Source organism: Staurois parvus, unplaced genomic scaffold (assembly GCF_062004578.1).
Source record: "Staurois parvus isolate SC_StPar_1 unplaced genomic scaffold, SC_StPar_1.0 ptg001188l, whole genome shotgun sequence".
NCBI lineage: Eukaryota > Metazoa > Chordata > Amphibia > Anura > Ranidae > Staurois > Staurois parvus.
Window position 1 is genome coordinate 1,016,354 of NW_028318984.1, and position 25,828 is coordinate 1,042,181.

At 40.7% G+C, this 25,828-nt stretch overlaps 1 protein-coding gene across 1 annotated transcript in view; it reads left to right on the plus strand.

The window, feature by feature from the left end:
* The window catches only part of PLCB2 (phospholipase C beta 2), a 214,294-nt gene that overhangs the window by 44,576 nt on the left and 143,890 nt on the right, over positions 1 to 25,828 (plus strand). The window contains exon 2 of the mRNA XM_089659782.1: positions 21,119 to 21,196. Within this exon, the coding sequence (XP_089515908.1) occupies positions 21,119 to 21,196 (78 nt within the window). The remainder of the gene's footprint in view (positions 1 to 21,118; positions 21,197 to 25,828) is intronic.

Genomic DNA, 25,828 nt, shown 5'->3' on the forward strand with positions numbered 1-25,828 from the left:
AAGGACTGATTTCTGACTCTGGATGCAAGCTTTTGTGAAGATGTGTGATGCTTGACTGTGCAGGACTATAGGGGGACTCAAATCTTCTAGTGACTCCTGAGGGGGTAAGGCTACACTGAGAAAAAAATTATTGCCTTTGGTTATACTTTAAGATACTTTTTTTCTTTTATTTATATTGTGAAATCCTAACTTTCTTGGGCAAATTATAATCCCTTACTCTTATGTGTTTTATTGACCTTTAGGTTAGATTCAATAAGGAAAATGTTATATTCATAAATGACCTTGCTATATTGTTTCCTGTGTTTTCTGAATAAAAGCACACAGCACAAAGCACTCTGTACCCTATTCTAATAAAAAATGGATATATAAATGCAGTTTTAATTGACTAAAAATCCTTTGCTAATGACAGGAATTTAGGCAAAATGAATTTTCCTGTTGTTTAAAGCCTTTTAACATGAATAAATTTCACTATCCAAACTTTTTCCATCTGCCATGAAAAAAATGGAATGTTATTGTAGCCAGGTTAACACCCTGGGCCTTTAAGGGGGAGAGTGCTGCTGCATGGCTGAGAGCAGATTGTAGAGCCCTTCACTATCCTGTCCTTCTGCTGTATAAGACAGAGGGCTAGGGGATACACCGGGGCAGTACTAGGATTGACCATAGCTCCCCTTATTTGGAAGGATTGTCCCTCTTTTGAGATCAAATCCCTCTGTCCTCACATGGCTTCAGTTGTTCCTCTTTTTGATCTGTTGTGTACATCTATGTACAAAATGTACTTTTACTACCAAAAGTGCTATGTTGCACTAAAGATTTTATCCAATATCTATAATATTGCATTTTTTATTTTCAAAAGCCAATAAAAAGGAAAAATAGAGGTCAATAAAGCCCTTATGTGGTTTAGCCAATCATTTTCTGCATATTAGATCTTTGTGCCACTTGTAGCAGGGGCCACGTCCTTTGCCTACATTCTGTGTAATAAAAGGTGTCCCTCTTATTATTTAAAAAAGTTTTGAGAGATATGGGATTGGCTGCAGAGCAGCCTGTGTAAGGAAACCATGCCCACTGAACTCGGAGACTGGGAGAGTGCAAACACTGCTGAAGAGTTAGTCCCCGAAGGAAGATAGCCAAGCAGAGAGAGCTAGTGTGGGACTACATGTCCTGGGAGGGGAGCATGTGGACAAAGCTTAGACACCCTTGTGGGGGAAACTAAGAACTACATTTGCTAATTGCCTAACCACTAGGCAGGAGTTTGCGGTTACGCGTAATCAGTATATGGCACAATTCAAGACTGAAGGGGCAATCATAACACCCCTTCACTATCAAAGTAACTGTCACCCTGTGTCAGGTTACCCATTCCCTGGCTGGTTGGCTGCATTTAGCAGACTCCAGTTGAGACCAGGAGAGGTGGAGATGAGGGGGTGCTGAGGCTGCACAAAGAGTGACAGCATCTGTAGAAGGAGTTCTGTCCTCTCTGCTGCCAACTGCTGAGATGGACTCAGAGATGATCCTCAGAGGGACCTACAAATACCCACTCCATCTGCTAAAATTCTCATGCTCTCCTACAGATTGTAGATTAGTAATAAGTACCAGTAATCAGTTTATACGTTGGTCACATGGTGGTATCGTACCCCTCATTCCTACATTCTATTTGCCCTGTAATATCCAATGCAATGCAACACCATGAACTGTGATCTACTCCATATCTTTTGGTCGCGCCCCCCTTAGTACAGGCCTTTTGGACTCAAGTACATCAGATTGTTAAAAAATTCATAAAGCACTTTATAGCTAAGGACGCTTTCCTCCTCCACCACAACACCATCTCACTAAGGCTTCATGTATGCGAGCAGCTCCTAAACTCGAGTTTAGGAGCTTTTGGCATTTTTTTGCCAAAGCTCCTAAACTCAACTCCATAAGAGCCTACATGTCCATGTACACATAGACTTTTAGCAGAGTTTAGGAGCTTCCTCGTTTAGGTAAGGTTAAACCTCCCTCTCCTGAACATGGAAGAATTGCGTTCAGGATAGGAACGTTTTGACCACCGACCACAGGAAAACGCAAAACACGGCAAGACCGCGGCAAAACGCGGCCGGTGGTCAGGGTAGGCTCATGTACACGGAGCCTAAAAGTCTATAAAAAGTCAGTTGTCATTCATCTGGTCAACGCAAGCTAATCTTGTATACTGTAAGTCCCATACACCTTCAACAATATTACAATGGCTGAACCAAGTAGAGGACATTAGACTGATGGAAGAACTGACCAGTTCAGTCAAGGATTCCAATTACAAATTTAGGAACACTCAGTTCAGTTGGTTAGAATTCACCTGTACATATGAACAAAACAGTTGCTTTCTGGGTGATGAACTACGAGTATATGCATATGTAGATAATTTTGGCATGAAAATGTAGGCTTTCTGTGCTAATCTGTTTGTTGGCTGTGGTATCCTTCATGACCTGGGGAGTGGACCTTCTTACCTGGTGAATTTCCTCTCTTTTCCCAGCTCTTGTCTCCTATTTTTCCTCTCTTTTTCTATACGTTGTCTAAACCACCCTGTGATGCCTTGAGGTTTCTTCAGGGGCACCTTTGCAAAATGTCTAAAAATTGCCCAAAACTAGTATAGAAGCCAACGGGTGGAACAAACCTGCATTTTAGTTACACAAAGCCACAGGTTATCATTGGTCACTATTACGACCTTCTAGCCGCCAGCGTCCTGACAACCAACGACATCATCAGTTGATAAAGAGGATGTCAGCTGCCTGCACAGCATCCTAGTTTGACCCTCCCCTGCCCATTCCCATCAGTGCTGTTGTCACTTTAGCTCAGTGATGGAGAAAAACTGAGGGAGAAGAGAAACAATGGAATACTAGTCAGTACCAGTTTGCAAAAGTGTATTTTCTTTGGAAAAATATATCACCTCTAATGTTGAGTGTCCTACATGTGTGGATGTTGCTGCATTATATAAAACTATTAGAATAGTTTTTCACATTTTAGAATGGGGTGCCGTAAAACTATCTGAAATTTTAAAGGGTGCCTCAGGACTGTCCATAATTTTAAAGGGTGATTTGACTGAAAAATGGTTGAGAAACACTGGTCTTAACTCTCCCTTGCTATGTAGTGGCTATTGCCTCCTGAGATGCTTTTTTCTAGTTATTACGGTTTGGTCTACTCCCATCCCTTCTTCTGTTTTATATTAAAAACTTGAATATAGGGTATTCTGCTTACAAATATTATTTGTATTCATGAAAACACTTTAGTCATTGCTCTATTTCTTTGCATACATTTTGCACTATGTTTATCTAGGCTTTTGCATATATTATCTGTTCTTGAGAAACATTGCATTCATGTTTCTCTGCTCTTGACTCAGATGAAGCGGAACTTCAATTTCTGAATACTGTACTTGTTTATCTAGTACTATTTTTGCTGTACTCTACAATATTTCTTTGAAAAATAAAGAACAGAAAAACAGTGAGTACCTGTCCCAAAGGGTCCTGGAGAGGATGCTGTTAGGGGAGCTTATGCGCCTACCCCCTACCTTACCCCCTTGGGGTGCAAGATCGTGGTTGTCACCTAACCAGTTCTTACTGTGTGCAGTAAGTGGAAAAAACAAAAAATAAAACACAAAAAGAGTAAAAATACTTTATTTTACAATTTTACTAATTCTTACTCTTTAGGTTCCAGTGTCTACTCCCTACAGGTCTCTATCAGAATCTCCCTCCAAGCTCACTACTTTTTTTTTTTTTTTGGTTGGGAAGTTAGAGGGATCTGCTCACTGTGACAGTTTTATGCCCATGGCAAATCACTGTCATATTTACTGGTCTCTTCCTTTTCTGAGTGAACACAGTGAGCGATCAAATTGTGATATAAATTCGGTATCCAAAATAAATCAAATAAATAGTGACATAACCCTATATGACACTCCAAAGTCCCACTTTTACCCTTGAAAGTCCAAAAATTATATATATAAACCTTTTGGTGTCAGTGAAAAACTATTTACAAAAAGTCCAAAAAATTATTCTTCCATATTCTGCTTCGTCATCCCCGTGTATTTTCAAAGAAACATGAGGAAGTCCGGAAGTGACGAAACGCATCAAGGGATGTGACACTGGACGTTACACGGGAACCGGAAGTGGCGGAGCGGCCATCTTTGTTGAGAGTATTCAGGACTTCAGCGTTCCAAGGAGCTGCTCGTGGCTGGGACATGGGAATTTTTTACTGATTGATGGAAACCTAAGTGTAAGCAATAATAATAAATGTACTAGTTCTCTTTTAATATACAGTGGGGCAAAAAAGTATTTAGTCAGCCACCAATTGTGCAAGTTCTCCCACTTAAAAAGATGACAGAGGCCTGTAATTGGCATCATAGGAAGACCTCAACTATGAGAGACAAAATGAGAAAAAAAATCCAGACAATCACATTGGCTGATTTGGAAAGAATTTATTTGCAAATTATAGTGGAAAATAAGTATTTGGTCAATATCAAAAGTTCATCTCAATACTTTGTTATATATCCTTTGTTGGCAATGACAGAGGTCAAACGTTTCCTGTAAGTCTTTGCAAGGTTGGCACACACTGTTGCTGGTATGTTGGCCCATTCCTCCATGCAGATGTCCTCTAGAGCAGTGATGTTTTGGGGCTGTCGCTGGGCAACACGGACTTTCAACTCCCTCCTTCTATGGGGTTGAGATCTGGAGACTGGCTAGGCCACTCCAGGACCTTGAAATTCTTCTTACGAAGCCACTCCTTCGTTGACCAGGTGGTATGTTTGGGATCATTGTCATGTTGGAAGACCCAGCCACGTTTCATCTTCAATGCCCTTGCTGATGGAAGGAGGTTTGCACTCAAAATCTCACGATACATGGCCCCATTCATTCTGTCCTGTACATGGATCAGTCGTCCTGGTCCCTTTGCGGAGAAACAGCCCCAAAGCATGATGTTGCCACCCCCATGCTTCACAGCAGGTATAGTGTTCTTTGGATGCAACTTAGCATTCTCTCTCCTCCAAACACGACGAGTCTACCAAACAGTTCTATTTTGGTTTCATCTGACCATATGACATCCTCCCAATCCTCTTCTGGATCATCCAAATGCACTCTAGAAAACTTCAGATGGGCCCGGACATGTGCTGGCTTAAGCAGGGGGACACGTTTGGCACTGCAGGATCTGGCACTGATGGTAGCCTTTGTTACGTTGGTCCCAGCTCTCTGCAGGTCATGCACTAGGTCCCCCCGTGTGGTCCTGGGATTTTTGCTCACCGTTCTTGTGATCATTTTCACCCCACGGGGTGAGATCTTGCGTGGAGCCCCAGATCGAGGGAGATTATCAGTGGTCTTGTATGTACCAAGCTGCTTGCCTATTGCAGATTCAGTCTTCCCAGCCTGGTGCAGGTCTACAGTTTTGTTTCTGGTGTCCTTCTACAACTCGTTGGTCTTCACCATAGTGGAGTTTGGAGTGTTACTGTTTGAGGTTGTGGACAGGTGTCTTTTATACTGATAAAAAGTTCAAACAGGTGCCATTGATACAGGTAATGAGTGCAGGACAGAAGAGCCTCTTAAAGAAGAAGGTACAGGTCTGTGAGAGCCAGAAATCTTGCTTGTTTGTAGGTGACCAAATATTTATTTTCCACCATAATTTGCAAATAAATTCTTTCCAAATCAGCCAATGTGATTGTCTGTTTTTTTTTCTCATTTTGTCTCTCATAGTTGAGGTCTACCTATGATGCCAATTACAGGCGTCTCTCATCTTTTTAAGTGGGAGAACTTGCACAATTGGTGGCTGACTAAATACTTTTTTGCCCCACTGTATACTACACTATGTGGGCTTCTTTTCTCTATCTATGAATGACGCACAAGGATATAAGAAAATAAGGTGAATGAGGAGAATTTATAATCTGATTGAAGCCTGGAATCCAATCCTGGGAGTCATACCTATACTGGAGTGAGTGTCCAGGGGGAAGTCATACCTATACTGGAGTGAGTGTCCAGGGGGAATTCATACCTATACTGGAGTGAGTGTCCAGGGGGAAGTCATACCTATACTGGAGTGAGAGTCCAGGGGGAAGTCATACCTATACTGGAGTGAGTGTCCAGGGGGAAGTCATACCTATACTGGAGTGAGTGTCCAGGGGGAAGTCATACCTATACTGGAGTGAGTGTCCAGGGGGAAGTCATACCTATACTGGAGTGAGTGTCCAGGGGGAAGTCATACCTATACTGGAGTGAGTGTCCAGGGGGAAGTCATACCTATACTGGAGTGAGTGTCCAGGGGAAAGTCATACCTATACTGGAGTGAGAGTCCAGGGTGTTACTCTAAAGGCTTTCTGATACTTGATTTAGGGTAATTGTATGCAATTCAGTCACTTAGAAGTATAGTCATACCTATACTGGAGTGAGTGTCCAGGGGGATGTCATAGCTATACTGGAGTGAGAGTCCAGGGGGAAGTCATACCTATACTGGAGTGAGTGTCCAGGGGGAAGTCATACCTATACTGGAGTGAGTGTCCAGGGGGAAGTCATACCTATACTGGAGTGAGTGTCCAGGGGGAAGTCATACCTATACTGGAGTGAGTGTCCATGTCGGGAAGTCATACCTATACTGGAGTGAGTGTCCAGGGGGAAGTCATACCTATACTGGAGTGAGAGTCCAGGGTGTTACTCTAAAGGCTTTCTGATACTTGATTTACTGTAATTGTATGCAATTCAGTCACTTAGAAGTTTTTACAGAGTGGTCACCAATGTGTATAGAGGAGTGTACACAGAGTGTTCACATATGTGTATATAGAGTGTACACAGAGTGTTTTCACGATTCACGTGTTGTTCACGATTTTGAATCTTTTTCATCTTTGCACGTTTGGAAATATTATTTTTGTGGATTATATATTTAATTGAGGATAATACACTATTTTAGTTTTCTTTTCCTTTGGAGGTATACGTTTCTTTGAAAATACACCGGGATGATGAAGCAGAATATGGAGGAATAATTGTTTGGACTTTTTGTATATAATTTTTCTCTGACACCAAAAGGTTTATACATATAACAGTGAGCGATCAGTACAGCTTGTTCCTGTCTTCACTCAAAAGTGAAGCATAGTAAATTATTTTTGCTATTCTTCAGTTTTGTGAATGAATAGGAAGCCTCTGAACATTCCCAGCTTGCACCACTGGCAATAAGCTTTCTAGTGGTTGACCAGGGAAACATATATATTCATAACTCAGCATTATTGGATCTTTTTGCAGTATTGCCAGGGACACACCCCAGCAGCAGGTAGAAGCGAACAATAATACTGGACCAAGTGAAAACAGAACTTTTAATTCAGCTAAGACTGATTACTGCCAGACAACACTAAATAGTCACTCTTGCTTAGGGCAGGGTGGCTCTGTGCATCATAATTGTGATGTGAATGCATGGTATGTACTATAAGAGCATCATGGGTCTAACGTATCAATGTCAATAAAGTGCATGTATCCCCAGTGATCAAATAGACTTTAGTTAGGCTTTGCAGCAGGCAGAGGGCTGAAACACACCCTCTTATAGGTTTGAGTTAATTATTAAACCTGACCTTTCATCTGTTTTAATAAATAAAATGTAAGTGTGGAATATTGTTCATGATGTGCAATCTACTTAATCAGCCACAATGAGTAGTATCGGTTTTAACCACTTGCCCTCCAGAAGATCTACCTGCCTTCCTGACCAGGAAATTTTTTGCGATACGGCGATACTTTAACTGACTATTGTGCAGTCATGCAATGCTGCACCCAAATTTTCCCCCCACAAATAGAGCTTTCTTTTGATGGTATTTGATCGCCTCTGTGTTTATTTAGTTTTTGCGCCAATTTTGAGAAATATTTTTTACTTTTTGCTATTCAATATGTCCAGTAAAAAAAAAAAATCAAATTTCTTCATAAGTTTAGGCCAAAATGTATTCTGCTACATGTCTTTGCTAATAAAAAATCCCAATACGTGTAAATTAATTGATTTACGTGAAAGTTATAGCGCTTACAAACAATGGTATATATACTAGAATGTTTACTAGAATTTTTTATTTTTTATGTTTTTATACTAGTAATGGTGGCGATCAGCAACTTACAGCAGGACTGCGGGACTGTGGCAGCATTCTGACACTGCGGGAACTTACTAACTGTCACTGACATCCCCAGTGACACCAATACAGTGGTCAGTGCTAATAAAAGGCACTGGGCAGGAAGGGGTTAACATCTGGGGCAATCAAAGGGTTAACTGTGTGCTGTTTCAGTGTGTGCTGTGTGTTTCATTGTAAGCACACTGCTTTGTATGGCTCTGCTATGCACAGCCATGCAAAGCAGTGTGCTGGAGCTGACAGGGGAGAGATCTATATTGTTTACATACAGGTCTCCTACCCGTCAGTGATACATTGTGATCGCCGGGTGCCAGTGGGGAATCACTGGCTGGGACCCGGTGATTGCCAACCAAGGCTAACAATAGCGGCGCGGGAAGGGTGCATGTGCCCCTACCTGGAAATGCAAAATCACATATATATACTGTAGGTGATTTTGCGCACCCATGCCGCCCTGTAGCAGTATTTCTGCTATAGACCGGTGGGAAAGTGGTTAAGGAACCAAGCATTAAGTGACCATACTGTATATGAAGGGTGAATGTACATACCGATAAAGGCATTTTTTCTCCAGTTTTCAAAAATGTAACTATTCTTGCAGAGTTTTGCAAGCTACAGATTGTGGAGGGAAAATGAACTATTTCATAATGCAGGCCAAGCTTTTTTTTTCTTCTTTGCTTTTTCGTTGTGCAATAGATTACATCAAAATATGACCACATGATCATTTCCTGTGACTGCAGAAAGTAAAGCTTCTCTTACTGAGCCCTGTTGTAGAGATGGTGTCCTGCTTACCTACTCCACTGATGATCACACACTGCAATGTCTTGTCGACATAAAACAGGGTTCAGGTGATCCGACCAACAAAAGACAGTTTTTGAGAATGATTATATGGCTACATAGTAACTGCATTAAGTATTGCATTGACAAGCTTGTCTGTTTGTATGTGGGCTTCAGTGTGTGTCTATGCATATTGCAGTCTCGAGTCAGCCTTGTTGAAGAGAACGGTGACAAATGAATAATATTGAATAAAACATATGAGCTGCTGTATTACCTCCCGCAAAGCCTGGCATTGGCAAATGCTCTCTATGGCTTGGTGCTACAGCTATGTGTGGAATAACACAAAGAAATACAGTGCATATAAAAAGTCTACACACCCCTGTTAAAATGTCAGGTTTCTGTGATGTAAGAAAAATTAGATGAAGATAAATCACTTCGGACCTTTTTCCACTTTTAATGTAACATATAAACTGTACCACTAAGTTGAACAACAGACTGAACTCTTTTAGGTGGAGGGAAGTAAAAATAAAAAACTAAAATAATATGGTTGCATAAGTGTGCACACCCTTAAACTAATACTTTGTTGAAGCACCTTTTGATTTGATTCCAGCACTCAGTCTTTTTGGGTATGAGTCTATCAGCATGGCACATCTTGACTTGGCAATATTTGCCCACTCTTCCTTGCAAAAACACCACAAATCTGTCAGATTGCAAGGGTATCTCCTGTGCACAGCCCTCTTTAGATCACCCTACAGATTTTCGATCGGATTCAGGTCTGGGCTCTGCCTGGGCCATTCCAAAACTTGAATCTTCTTCTGGTGAAGCCATTCCTTTGTTGATTTGGATGTATGCTTTGGGTCGTAGTTATGCTGAAAGATGAAGTTCCTCTTCATGTTCAGCTTTCTAGCAGAAGCCTGAAGGTTTTGTGCCAATATTGACTGGTATTTGGAATGGTTCATAATTCCTTCTACTTTGACTAAGGCCCCAGTTCCAGCTGAAGAAAAACAGCCCCAAAGCATGATGCTGCCACCACCATGCTTCACTGTGGGTATGGTGTTCTTTTGGTGATGGGCAGTGTTGTTTTTGCTCCAAACATATCTTTTGGAATTATGGCCAAAATGTTCAACCTTGGTTTCATGAGACCATAACACATTTTACCACATGCTTTTGGGAGACTTCAGATGTGTTTTTTGCTAAATTTATCTGGGTTTGGATGTTTTTCTTTGTAAGAAAAGGCTTCCATCTTGCCACTCTACCCCATACCCCAGACATATGAAGAATACAGGAGACTATTGTCACATGTACCACACAACCAGTACTTGCCAGATATTCTTGCTTCTCCTTTAATGTTGCTGTAGGCCTCTTGGCAGCCTCCCAGACCAGTTTTCTTCTTGTCTTTTCATCAATTTTGGAGGGATGTCCAGTTCTTGGTAATGTCACTGTTGCATTAAATTTTCTCCACTTGATGATGACTGTCCTTCACTGTGTTCCATGGTATAACTAATGCCTTGGAAATTCTTTTGTACCCTTCTCCTGACTGATACCTTTTAACAATGAGATCCCTCTGATACTTTGGAAGCTCTCTGCAGACCATGGCTTTTGCTGTAGGATGCGACTAAGAAAATGTCAGGAAAGACCTACTAGAACAGCTAAACTTTATTTGGGGTCATCAGAGGTACTTTAAATGATGGCAGGTGTGTACTGACTCCTATTTAGCATGATTTTGAATGTGATTGCTTAATTCTGAACTCAGCTACATCCTCAGTTATAAGAGGGTGTGCGCACTTATGCAACCACATTATTTTAGTTTTTTATGTTTACTTCCCCCCTCTCCCCAAATGATTTCAGTTTGGTTTTCAATTGGGTTGTACAATTCATAGGTCACATTAAAGGTGGAAAAAGTTCTGAAATTATTTATCTTTGTCTCATTTTTTTACATCACAGAAACCTGACATATTAACACTGGTGTGCAGACTTTTTATGTTCATTGTAGCAATTGATTATATTATATAAGAACAGTAGTAATTTTGTATAAACTATAACGTGCAAAAGTTGGAAAGAATGGGAGTGTAATAACATCAACAACAAATTGATAAGTGTGAAAGGGATATCAGCAAATAACATGGATCTGCCCAGGTCTGCCTTCCCCATCTTGACAGCACTGCCCAGCGAAATCACTGGGACCTGATAGCCAGGTCCTTTGTACCCCAGGAACTTAGAATGTGGCTCCTCTGTAAATTCAGTCTGCAATCAGTGTTTGCAGGCTACATTTACAATGTTTGCTGAGGTAATAAATATTTTTTTATTTTTGCAGTGTATTGTAACTAGCTATTAATATGTGAAGAGGCTCTGTAGCTTACGCAGGGGTTTGCAAATGTGTGCTAACTAAACCCCCATTTTTAACGCATACTGTTAGACAAGTTAATTCGGTTTGTTTGCAAGCTGGCTGACAAGTTGAGCTGGGAATTTTTCTCTTTTGTTGTTTGACATGCATCACCCTATCATGTGCTCTTTGCTGTGAAGGCCAGTTATAGACTGGGGCAGTGGCCATTTTTTGTACTAGCTAATAATGTGTAGCTTAAAATGGAACTCTACGAATACCAACTTGATAAAAAAACATGTTCTTTAGCAAGGAACATACATTCCACATTAATAATTCTGCTGACAAAATGAGTGTGCTGTAAATTGCCAGCAGCATTGCTCCTGTTTCTTCTTGCTGGAGGCTACCATTTTGCTGAAGCCCAGAGCAGCAGTAAATCTTTAGACTAGGGGTGTTAAACTGGAGCCCCTCCAGCAGTTGCAAAACTACAAGTCCTATCATGCCTCTGCCTTTGAAAGTCATACTTGTAACTGTCTGCCTTGCAATGCCTCATGGGACTTGTAGTTTGCCAACAGCTGTAGGGCCGCCGGTTTGACACCCCTGCTTTAGACGGTCAGCAGATCGGCCTCTACATTTTCAGCACAGTGCCAAAAAATCGATAGCAACTGAGCATGTGCAGAGCAGGGTGGGACAGAATATCACTGGATTTTAAATAGTATTGGCACGTATTTCTAATGTTTTACATAGCTATACCCGTAAAAGGGGCCAGCCTGAGTATCTTTTGATCTGCACATAATGTCAGCTAAAGTAACCTCACTAAATAATAAGCAGAATATGTGATGGACATGCCCATCTGTATTAAAAAAATGTTTTTGTGAAACACACTAGAGCTGATTTGCTAAAGGCTAATAGGCCATTCACTTTGCAAGGGAAGTTGCACTATAAAGGCAAATAAACTGTTTGCAAACTTTGCAAGACATGTGTTTGGGGATTTGCCCCAAGAGCTTGAGACTGAGGTGAAGTTCTGCTGACTTCCAAAGTCCAATCATGTGTGAGCAAAAATTATTTTATTTTTGTTTTGCTTTGTACATGATTGGGTATTCATTGCAAAGTGAAACCTCCTTCACAAAGCTCTGGGGCACATTCCCTTGCAAGGTGCAACTTCCCTTGCAAAAGACCATCCTAATGCCTTAAATAAAACAACCCCACTGATTCATTTGGATGTCTTTTTGATTCCTTCAGTCCCGTCTCTCTATAACCTATATGGTTATACTTTTTAATGAAAACTGTTTCTAGTTAACTCTTAGCCAGCCCTAATAGTTCTTTATTAATACCTTCCTCTCTTCTTCCTTTCGATATTTGTTGTTGATTTTATACATTTAATTACCGTGCATGTAAACATTTTTTTGTTTTTGTTCATGCATTATTGTAGCATTCCATTAAAATAGACAAAATCACCATTATTATTTCTTTAGTAAATACAATTTCTATAGTCTGTACCAGTCACATAATTTAATGCCCCTTTCACATGGGTATTCCATTTTTTTCATCAGTTCAGTCATGTTTTTTCCAAGAAAAAAATGGATCCGTTCACATCAATTTTTCATCAGTTTACAGTTTACATCCAGTTTCATCCTTTTTTTCATCCATTTTTAATTTGTCTACATTCGTTTTTCATCCGTTTACATCCATTTTCATCTGTTTACATCAATTTACATCCATGTACATCCGTTTACATCCATTTTCATCCATTTACATCCATTTACATCCATTTTCATCTGTTTACATCCATTTACATGTGTTTATATCCATTTGTTTTTATCCATTTACATCCATTTTTCACCTGTTCCTGTTTTTTAACAGAAGAATAATAGGGTTTTCTTCCATTCAAAAAATTGTCTGTTAACGGATGCGGACATTAACGGATGTAAATAAATGATCATCCGTTTACATCCGCTAGTCCATAGAAATAATAGGATGTATGGAACGCAGGTGTGAAAGGGGCCTAAGACTCCATTTAGACTACAAATCGTGGGTGGAATTCCTGCGAATCTTCCCGTGATTTGAAAATGCACTGTGAGAGTGTGAAAACGTATGATCACGTGTTAAAGTGCCATTCATTTCAATGGCGCCTGAAAACTCAGGGAGTTTTTGCTGCAATCATGGCACGTTTTTCAGTGCACCAAGTGCACTGTGACTGCACAAACAAAATCACGGGACACACGACTCCCAAAGAAGGTTCCGGAACCTCTTTTCAGTGTCGCGCGTCCCACGATTTTGTTTGTGCAAACGCAGGGTGTTTGCTGAGCTGAAAAGCAAGCCGCGATCACAGCAAAAATGCCCTGTGTTTTCAGGTACCATTAAAATGAATGTCATCTGAAAACACGATCGTGTGTTTTCACTCTTTCACAGCGCATTTTCAAATTGTGGGCAGATTCGCAGTGATTGCGCCCACAATTTGAAACACCCTAGTGTGAATGGAGCCTAATGGAAAGTTGGTGACATTGCACTTTTTCTGCAGTGACATATTCAGTATACACAATGTTTAATTTATATATATATATATATATATATATATATATATATAAAGCCATAGTTTTTCTTTTGAACCTAGTGAAGAAAGGTTTTAACCTCTTTCAGAGATTCTTCCACATTATTGGTCCAGGCGACCATTGTCTTCAGTACAAAATCTGCTGGAGAATCCAAACTTTTTCAAAAGGTGAGGGAAAATCTTTCAACTTTCTCAAGAGAATATATCACCTAATTTTGAGATATCTTACTTTCTTCTGTATTTCTGGGTCAGGAAGTGAAGGTGAATTTGCCAAAAGGATAGAGATGATAAAATGAAAACCTGACAATCACCCAATTTTACCGAAAACTAAAAAGTTTTGGCTTTAAATAATTTTAATGCCTCTCTTTTTAAAAGTTATTTGTATTAGAGAAAACTAATAATTAGTATTATTACCAATTAGTGTTAACCAGTTTCAGTCTGGGTCAATTCTGAGATTCCTCTCCTACATGTAAAAATAAGAATTTCTTTGCTGGAAAATGACTTAGAACCCCACACACTATATTTTTTTTTAAGTAGAGGTCCTAGAGAATAAAATGTTGGGTGCTGCAAATTTTTATGTCATAATATTTGCGCAATGGTTTTTCAAACGCAAATTATTTGGAAAAAATACATGTTAATGAATGTTAATGCATGAAAGCACAATATAATACCCAATTTTTTGGTAAAATATAAAAGATGATGTTACACCGAGTAAATAGATACCTAACATGTCAAGATTTAAAATTGTGTATACCCATGGAATGGCGCCAAACTACGGTACCTAAAAATCTCCATAGGCGACTCTTTAAAAGTCTTTACAGCTGACCAGTTTTGAGTTACACAGGAGGTCTGGTGCTAGAATTATTGCTCTTGCTCTGGCGGTCGTGGCAATACTTCCTATGTGTGGTGCAGTCATCGTTTACATATGTGTGCGGGACCTATGTGTGTGTTCGCATTTGAACGTGATATAACAGGTCCTCTTTTTGGACAGATCTGGTGTGTGTTAGACCCTGGACCTCTCTACTGGCCTCCAAACACCTGATCAAACTGAGATCAGTTTGATCAGATGCTTTCACAAGCCAGTAACATGAGACCAAAACCGGAAGTGGCAAAATCCTCATCGCTTCTGGTCTCACACAGTGGGAGGAACAACATTAGTTCATCTCACCATGTCCCAAGAAGTAGATGCCACCAGTTGCTTCCTTACCAGGATCCCCGATTGAATGGAAGAGCCTGGTAAAGGAGGCAGCGGGGTGGGGGTAATTAGGAGCTGCTTGGATCACTTTTAAATTGTAGGGAACTGCTGGCTGAAGAAATGACAGCGGGATCTTGTTTGTAGTCTCATCCATAATCCTGGTATAACCACTTCAACCTTAGTCCATTTATAAATGGCCTAAGGACTGGATGTGATTAATACTAGTATCTGAGAAGACTTTTCAGGTCTAAAACCTCCCGCTTCTGGCATTGAGCCATATAAGCAACACTCTTAGGATAGAAGCTTTTGAACTAAAATCAAGGCAAGGACTGCGGTACTCTTAATATGCCACTGTGTGTAGCAGTTCCTGGTATTGGTCAGTTCTGGCAATAATACATAGATGGTAAAGAGTTTAGGAGCCACTCATAGGGCTTGTTTAGAAAGTCATTCTATCTAAATATTCTTACTGAAGTCCAGCTTAAAAAGCCCCTATGCAAAAATGAAACTGGTAGCCATAGTCGTTTTCTGCATTTAACAATGAAAATTGCTTTAAAGAGAAGCGATGTTAGTTTGTGACACTAAACATAAAGAGCAAGAGAGTGGTTTGCTCTCTTCTGAGAGCAAACCACTTGCCAACTGCCAACAGTACATTTACTGCTGGTTGGCACCGTGACTTACCTGTACTTTGTGGAGCTCTTGCGCACTGTGCACCTCCCCTGGGGCACATAATGGGTCACTCTGCTACTGTGCCCACTGGACACAGTGGATTGTGGTGCTTAGTATCAGGCTGCTGTGCGCTGTGTCACATAATAAACAATAGTCATGAATGGAATCCATTCATGACATCATTGTTTACTACTGTGTGTAATCTGTGATTGGTCACCAGTGATCACATGGTACCTGGGCCAATCACAGTACCTTGTAAATGTGATAGCTGTGGGCCAATCACTGCATCATAATAGTAAACAATGAAAGGCATTTATGACAGTTCAAATGATTGCTGTATCAGTGATAATCATTGTAACTGTACTACCACCTTGCTTTGGGGCAACCTTTACTTCCTGCACAGCCAGGCAACACACATTTTCCACTTGTACACAGACAGAAGAAACAGTCCATGGGCTTGGTTTTTAAGTTTTATTATGGAATTTAACTTGAAGAGGGTAAAGTGGTTATGGGATGCTCAACTTGACTGCAGAATAACAAATTGAGGACAATTTCCTTCTCAAAAATACTACAAAAATGGCAGATGACTGTGTTATTATTATTATTATACAGGATTTTTATAGCGCCAAAAGTTTGCTCAGCGCTTTGCAATGTAACGGGAGACAATACAGCAGCAATACAGTTCAATACAAGAGGGATAGGAGGGCCTTGCTCTTTGGAGCTTACAATCTAGGAGATCCAGCCAGAACCCTGGCAGTCTTTAGCAAAGTAAGCAACTTGCAGGAGCTCTGAGTCCCCTTGAATGGATTATTAGCAAAGTCTCAAATTGTAGGAGCTCTAAGTCCCCTAAGTGAACAAAATACCAGGCCACCTGGCTACGGTATCTGATTCTAGGACAAAGGATTGGGTAAGCTATGAACTGTCCCCTGAAAACTTGCCAAGAATTTGCAACTAGCAGACTTCTCCCTTTTAGGCCCTGGGGGTGTAGAGGTACATACACTGTTCTTGTCCTGCAGCTGTGGATAGGACTGCTTTCAGGCCTTTGTAGCTGGGCTGGTTCTTCTCCAAGCTTTGCAGGCTGTCCTTTCCTGTTGGACTGCAGGGCAGTGGAATTCCCTCCTTCAGCGCTCCTGTTTCCTCCTTCAGCTTCCAGCACCCACCCTGGAGGCAGAACCCCCTTCTCTGGGGCCCCCTTCCCAGGCTACACAGCAGCACCTCTCAGCACTCCATCTTCCACCAGACTCCCCTGCTGGCCAGGCTCTGTCATAATTATAAGCTGGTCTGCCACACTGCCAGGCCCCTCTGCCTGGGATTGATCAGACTTCCACAAATATGCAGATCAGCCCCTCCTAACCTCCGCCTACTGGCTTCTAGAAGCTTCTCCAAGTTTCTAGAGCAGGGGGAGGTACCAGAGGACTGACCTGTAGAGCCCTCCAGATTAACCTGGAATAACCCTCTGTCTAAAACACAGGCTTCTATCAAGCCGCTAACTACTCTCAAGAAACTATGTACACCTACTATATGTGCGCTACACAAGCAAACACAGTGTAAAAAAAAAAGAAAAAAGCTCCCTGGCTCCCTGATTATCCAGGATCAGGCGTTTCACATGCTGAATGTTCACAGGAATGATTGCTGTGGGCTGGGAACCACCAAAGCCGGGGTGGTCACTGACGGACGTACGGCCATCTTTGAAACATTTACACCATTCAAATGTCTTACTGCAGTTGAGCGTCTCATCACCGTACTGTGCTTGAAGTCTTCTATAGATCTCCGTGGGTTTTACCCCTTTGTTCACTTCATCACCAAACGCTATTCCATGCACACACTGTTGTCTGCTATCTTGATATATGGTCTCTTGACTGGCACAAGACATGTGCGCCGCTTATCAGTAATAGGGCACACTCGCCACTTACTATTGCGTGTAGTACTGCCACGCTAGCATCTCTTTTAATACCTGTAAAATGAAAAGTCCCAGTTTCACTTGAATTTATATGCCATAGTTTGCAGACTCTATAACTCTCACACAGAGTAAATATACATGGATTTGGGTCATTTTTATAAATAAAATGTAGCAGGATACATTTTGGCCAAAACTTAGGAAGAAAGATTATTTGTTTGAAAAATGTTATAACGGAAACTAAGAAAAACTTGTTTTTTTCTAAATTTGGGGTATTTTTTTCATTAATATAGAAAAAAAACAGTGGTAATCAAAGTTTTATTTTTTTTTTTTTGTTTTGCAGTTATTGAATAGATATATCAAAATACTTTAAATGGTATAGTTGAAGTGTCTCTAAAAATGCTTCATGTCTGGCTCTATCTGACTTCATGTTTTAGGCACAGTCCTGGAAAAGCATGCATTTTATGAGTGTCAAAAAGTGTCAGAAATACTTACCTCTGTACTTGTACTGGATCGTTGACATTGTTGACGTCAGGGTATCAGAATGACAGTCTGGGGACTGGCATTCTCAACAGAAAGTTTATTAATGGCAGCCTTTGTTAATCTATCATGACAGTGTTCCCCTAACACAGTGGTCTCCAAATTATGACCCTGAGGCCAGATTCGGCCCTTTGCTTGTTTTTATCTGGCCCATGAGGCATTATTCCTGCCACTGACACCAATAAAGGAGCATAATTTCTGCCACTGACACCAATAAAGGGGCACTATTCCTTACACTGACACTAATGATGGGGCATAATTCCTTTTACTGACAACAAAAATGGGGCACTATTCCTCCCACTGACACCAACTATTCTCCACCTAATACCAAAGATCGGGCATTGAGCACAGTACGACCCCCCCCCCAAAGTCTAAAGGGCACTAAACTGGCGCTTTCTTTAGAAAGTTTTGAGACCCTTGCTTTAACAGACTAAAAGGTACCAAATCAGAGAAGATTATTGTTAAGGTTTACATACACGGTAATGTCCTGCTACAAAAGGATTCTGTAATATTAGCATGTTTAGATCCCATTTTGCTTAGGCACAAACTTTTTGAGCTTATTTGTCCACAGTTTTAGAAAGAAAATATGTAAGCTGTGGCCCAACTCTTTAGCAATGTTTAGCAAAATATGAAAAATATTTGCAGCCATCATTGTGAGTTATATTTGGGTAGTCTAACGAGAGGTTAACGGCCTTTTGGAATCCTATTTCTTCTGAATTAGTTGAGTTGCAAAAAATGTCAATTTCCTTTTAACTGGAAAAGCTAATTCTGTGGTTTAAAACACATGAAACAACAGAATCTAGTGTAGGACACCTACCACCCCTGCAGAACTGACCATCTTATTTCTGCCAGAAATATCATTGCTCAAATGATCCACTTACACAGGCTTAGGTCAGGACTGGGACAAGAGATTGTGCGGCCTGATTCTATTATACGGGATCTTTGCTTGCACAGCAGTCACAACTGGTTAATAATTTATAGAAAGAGAATCAAAAAGGTTAATCTTGCACCTAGTTACCACCTAAACATGATGCATAGGCAAGTGGCAACATTGGGGGACTTCAGGACCCACTTCATCAGCAGAAAGCTGAATACTGGAGAATCCATTACGCAATATGCAATGGAACTGCAAAACATATCAGCAGAGAAAAGGGCCAAATAGGACAGACTGGTTTGAGTTATGTAGATGGATAGCTGAAGGAACAATATTTAGATGGACAGCTGTTCAACAAGGACAGAGAAACCTAGCAAGAAAGAGAAGGAAACAACCCAAATTTGAAGTTCCATGAACTGTTAAAAATGGCTATAGCGTTCCAGGAGCAGAGGCATACAGGCTCGAATGCGCCCATGGTCCTCATAGGTGGGAAATTGATAGATCCACCTGCAACTGAACAGACAGATACATGGGAAGTGACTTTCCATAAAATGGCAAAAGGGATGACTCAGATCCAGAGTTTTCCTCATTGAAGCATAGACAGGAATAGCCCTCAGAGGGACAAGCAGTGGACGCCCCCTCATAGAGAAGGAAACCACCATGCAGGCAGTCAGAGTGGGCAAGTTTGCCATGCTGTGGCTGTCAAGAATTGAGTCATCAACAGAGGGACTGCCCCAGCTGTACACAGAGGAAACTACTAACCTAGAATACCTGGCTGGCAAGAATCATGCAGTTGGGTAGTAAAGCAGAATGGAATAACTACACATATGTGCTAACTAGAGACAACTTATACATGCTCTTTTAAAAACCCCAATACACCTCCCAAATGCCAGACAGAAACAGTATACACAGCTTATGACTCAGTACCAGGGCGGCTCTTTATTTAAGCAAAGCATTGGAGGTGCGTGAAGGAAGCCCGATGCAGGTAGAGACACACTGAGCAAGTGAGCAAGGAGAAGGAGGGGGATTCGACAGGCTCTGATTCCATCTACCCCCACCACCACCACCACTGCATCTGACAGATCTCAACCCCTCTCCTCATCAGGCAGTGGTAATGGGGGGATAGGAATGCCATCAGTAGCAGTGGAGGTGGTGGGGATAGGGATGACAACAGTGTCAGCAATGTTGGTGGGGATAGGGATGACATCAGTGGCAGTGGTGGGGATAGGGATGACATCAGTGGCAGGGATAGGGATTATATCAGTGCATGTGGTTGGGATAGGGATGACATCAGTGGTCGTGGTGGGTATAGGGATGACATCAGTGGTGGTGGGCATAAGGATGACATCAGTGGGAGTGGTGGGGATTGGGATGATATCAATGGAAGTGGTGGGGATAGGGATGACATCAGTGGCAGTTGTGGTGGTGGGGATAGGGATGGCATCAGGGGCAGTGGTGGGAATAAGGATGATATCAGTGGCAGTAGTGGGGATAGGGATGACATCAGTGGAGGTGATGGGGATAGGAATGACATCAGTGGCAGTGGTGGGGATAGGGATGCCATCAGTGGCAATGATTGAGATAGGGATGATATCAGTGGCAGTGGTTGGGACAGGGATGACATCAGTGGCAGTGGTTGGGATAGGGATGACATCAGTGGTGGTGATGGGGATAGGAATGACATCAGTGGCGGGGATAGGGATGCCATCAGTAGCAATGATTGGGACGGGGATGACATCAGTGGCAGTGGTTGGGATAGGGATGACATCAGTGGCAGAGGTGAGGATAAGGATGAACTGCCAATGACTGGCTTACCCATCCCCCAGTTATTTTTTATCAAATTAATTATTTTAGCCTAGAGCCACCTCTGCTCAGTACACACAAGCAGTTCAGCTAAGTGTATGGCTCGCCTGTATTTTCCCCTACTATGATAATATTCAGTTGTGTTTTATGTACAGTATATCTGCCCTCAGTGCCATGTACTGTATGTTATCACATAATGTCACAATGTAAAGAAGATCTATATTGTTTCTTTTGTTGTTGTTAATATTACTATTGTTGTAGATTGCCATTTGAGTTATGTGGTTGTGATGGTTATTAATACAGCAAGCACAGTTGTTGTTTTCGTAAAAGCCCACTTGTAAACACTTACAATCATTACAGTTCTTTTATTCTCATATGTTGCTTTTTGACAATTTCTTTCTTGTCCTTGTAGGAGACATCTACAGCCTCACCAGTAATTTTGCGGGTGGATTCAAGAGGTTATTACTTGTATTGGACTTTTCAGAGTAAGGTGAGAAAGAAAATTATGTAGGTATTTAATGTATGCTCTACTGAGTTTTGCTGGGCAACATACAACCTTCTGGTCTCTCCCTGACTCATGTTCTGAACTGTATACTGTAAAACCTCTACAAATGCGCCACAAGGAGAAACCTTCAATATTAAAATATGTATAGAATCATGAACATTGTGGGGACACCGAAGCCAAAGTGGAGATGTTTACAGCATTTCTTCAACCAACAGTAAAAAAACCACACACACAAAAAAAGGCAAACTGTTGGTTTCCATGTCAAATGAAGCCTACTCCTTTTTGGCCCTCAGCCACTTTAAGGATTTAAAATCAATAAAGCCCTCAATTTATTATATTACTCATTAAGACTACAGTTCATTTTACAATATTGCAGATGAGAAGCTTCAGGAAATGCATCTTTAGTAGTTTAGTATAGCCTCATATCATGCAGGCTATGCCTAGACATTATCCAGGTATCCTAATAAGAGAGAATCTATATCCAGTACCCATGTGTGTAAGCTCTAAATCACTTACAGTGCCTAAATTCCTTCAAGAAGACTATGGGGTTGATTTACTAAAGGCAAATAAGCTGTGTCCGAGAGGAAGCTGTAAAATAAGGCATAGCTCTGTTGTTCTTTCATCCACTCATGTACAAGCAAAAATTCAGTTTTTTTTATTTTCTTTGCATGTTCCCCTCAGATCTAGAGCAACTGCACTTTCAGTGCATTTGCAGTGCAGTTCCAAGTGCACAGCCTATTTGTCTTCACTAAATCATTCCCAGTGTTTCAGAAAAATGGTTAAGCTTTTAGATCAATGGGTAGTTTTCCACATGCAATTGTAGGAAGCATTATATTAATATTGCATAGAATTTTTTTGTATTTGTATAGTTTTAGCCACCGTATGGGGCTTTAGGCAAAACAGGTTACTTAGAGGTCTCCATAGTTCAAGCTTAAATACATCCCCAAAAGTGAATGAGTAAGAACAGTGGCACATCCACCTCCTCTCTCTCCCTTCAGAAGATTCCCTTTAAACTTTCAATCAAAGACAGATGCAAGAAAAGGGCTTTTGATGTGCTGTCTCTTTAGAAAACCCATTGTGCTCTGATAATCCTGTGTCATAGTTGCACTCTTGCATTATCAGTTTATTTGCAACTAACTGATACCAAACATTATTTAAAAAAATGTATTAGGCCCCTTTCACACTAACATTCTGAACCTGTCCGTTTTTCAGGTGGACCCAATCAGACCCTCCATTCTCCTCTATGGAGTGGTGGATGTGAAAGGACTTGCATACGTTTACACCTGCCTACCTCCAATTAAATCCACTAAAGAAAAATGGAAATGGGAATCCGTTCCCCTTCCGTCTAGAAGATCAGATTGGAGAGCATTTGGATGTAAATGGACAGTCGGTGCATTTACATCTACATCAGAGGGGGCTGTGAACGTGTCCGCTCTGCATAAGTGGAGCAGACATGTAATTGTCATCCGTCCTCCGTTCCACTCTACTCAGTGGGGAATCAGCGAACAGATCCCCCACTGAGCAAGCAAATTCAAATGGACTCTGGCCCATGTGAAAGGGGCCTTAACTGTAAAAACAAAACAAATTGGTTTAAAACCCTTATCATTTTGTTTTTTAATGAAAACATTGTACCCATACAGGAACCTTGTTTCTGTACCCATCCATTCTATTAAAATACAATGTCTTTAAAATGTATTAATGATGTTACCTAAACATATACGTAGCTGAGGTAATTACATCTAAATCCAATCTGACAGCCCATTGGTCATCTATCCATAACTAGGCACATTTGGTGCACTTATTGAATGCAATACCTAATACAAATAAAATAAACTAACTATAGAGGGCAGTTGTCTAGAATGGTGAGACATCTGCATGTCTTAGATGTTAATACCCACTGTTTTTCCCCATGAGACCTGTACACACAGTTAACAACTTCATTCTTCTTCTGAGAACAGAAAAAGATTGGCCAGGTCACACTCAGATTTCCTACCAAATTGTAAAATCTGTGTAAGCAACAATGTAGGTAGAATCCCTTGTTATGGGCCCCCAAGGTAACCCGGAATATCCCAATCCCCACTGGCATGCTACATTAGAAATGTTCTAACGATGTAATAATGAAAACTAATGTAGTCAGCATAATGTAATGTAGTCTACCTTATTTAACTTTTAAATATGTGCTTACTTAAGTATATTTTATGAATAATAAAAGTAAAAGTGACAGGATTATGGAGTACTTAGTGAGATACACACACCTCCACCACCATACCACATTAAATTCACCCTAAAGTTCACCAAAGAGGAACAACTACCACGATGCTTAATACACACTATTCTTCAGTATTTTCTGTTAGTCTCATTGTGACAGTGAAAATACATATTTACATAACTACATACATAGTCCATTTAGTTCAACCAATTAAAAAAAATCGAAAACCTCTATATACACAATCCTATACCTATAGTTGATCCAGAGGAAGGAAATAATAAAACAACAAAGCATGATCCAAATTACTCCAGTGGGGGAAAATGTCTTCCTGATCCCCATGGAGGCAATGTTACCTAGATCAACTACCCCTGATGTTATTATCTATAATTTATAGTATTTAGTTATATTTTGTGAATTTAGAATCGTATCCAGCCGTTTTTTAAAACAATATACTGAGCTGGCCAGAACTAGGTCTTGAGGGAGACTATTCCACAGTTTCAAAGCTCCTACTGTGAAGAAGTCTTTCTGTATATGGAAGTTAAATCTCTTTTCCTCCAGATGTAAACCATGCCCCCTTGTCCTCTGTGATGCCCTTAAAGTAAATAACTCAACAGCAAATTCATTGTATGGACCACTTATGTATTTAGACATGCTGATCATATCCCTCATTAATCCCCTTCTCTAAGCTCAGCTAATATTTTCTCATAGCTGAGCTCCTCCATGCCTCTTAATTAGTTTGCTTGCCATTCTCTGCATTTTCTCCCATTTCTTGCCCTTCTCTGTACTTTCTTCAGTTCTCCAATATCCTTTTTGTGAACTGGTGTCCAAAACTGAACTACATATTCCAGATGAGGTGTTACTAATGATTTGTACAGGGGCAAAATGTTGTCTCTCTCTTTCTCTCTCTCTACCTCTTTTAATACATGAAAGTGTTTTGCTAGCTTTAAAAACTGCTTTAGAAACTGCAGCTTGGCATTGCATGCTATTATTAGGTCTGTGATCTACCAAAACACCCAGATTCTTTTCCATCATTGATTCCCTCAGCTGTTCTCCTTCTAGAATGTATGATGCAGGATTGGTTTTAGTCCCCAAGTACATAACTTTACATTTATCAACATTAAACCTAATTTGCCACATTGTTGCCCAATTAAACAGTGCATTGAGGTCACTTTGTAAATTGGAGACATTCTGTAGGGACGTAAATACAATGCATAGCTTGGTGTCATCTGCAAACACAACAAAGGTACTTTTAATCCCAGACTCTATCTTATTTATAAATAAATTACAAGTCAGAATATTAATCATTATTGTCTACTCTCTGAATAAAATCTTTTTAGCCAGTTTTCTATCCATTTACAAACTGAATTTACTAAGCCTGTAGATTTTACTTTACACATTAGCCATGTGTGAGGACTGTGGGGAACTGTGTAAAACACTTTTTCAAAGTACAAATATCTTCTACAGTCAGGTCCATAAATATTGGGACATGGACACAATTCTAACATTTTTGGCTCTATACACCACCACAATGGATTTGAAATGAAACGAACAAGATGTGCTTTAACTGCAGACTGTCAGCTTTAATTTGAGGGTATTTACATCCAAATCAGGTGAACGGTGTAGGAATTACAACAGTTTGCATATGTGCCTCCCACTTGTTAAGGGACCAAAAGTAATGGGACAGAATAATAATCATAAATCAAACTTTCACTTTTTAATACTTGGTTGCAAATCCTTTGTAGTCAATTACAGCCTGAAGTCTGGAATGCATAGACATCACCAGATGCTGGGTTTCATCCCTGGTGATGCTCTGCCAGGCCTCTACTGCAACTGTCTTCAGCTCCTGCTTGTTCTTGTGTTCTTGGGGCATTTTCCCTTCAGTTTTGTCTTCAGCAAGTGAAATGCATGCTCAATCGGGTTCAGGTCAGGTGATCAACTTGGCCATTGCATAACATTCCACTGCTTTCCCTTAAAAAACTCTTTGGTTGCTTTTGCAGTATGCTTTGGGTCATTGTCCATCTGCACTGTGAAGCGGCGTCCAATGAGTTCTGTAGCATTTAGCTGAATATGAGCAGATAATATTGCCCGAAACACTTCAGAATTCATCCTGCTGCTGTTGTCAGCAGTCACATCATCAATAAATACAAGAGAACCAGTTCCATTGGCAGCCACACATGCCCACGCCATGACACTACCACCACCATGCTTCACTGATGAGGTGGTATGCTTAGGATCATGAGCAGTTCCTTTCCTTCTCCATACTCTTCTCTTCCCATCACTCTGGTACAAGTTGATCTTGGTCTCATCTGTCCATAGGATGTTGTTCCAGAACTGTGAAGGGTTTTTTAGATGTCGCTTGGCAAACTCTAATCTGGCCTTCCTGTTTTTGATGCTCACCAATGGTTTAC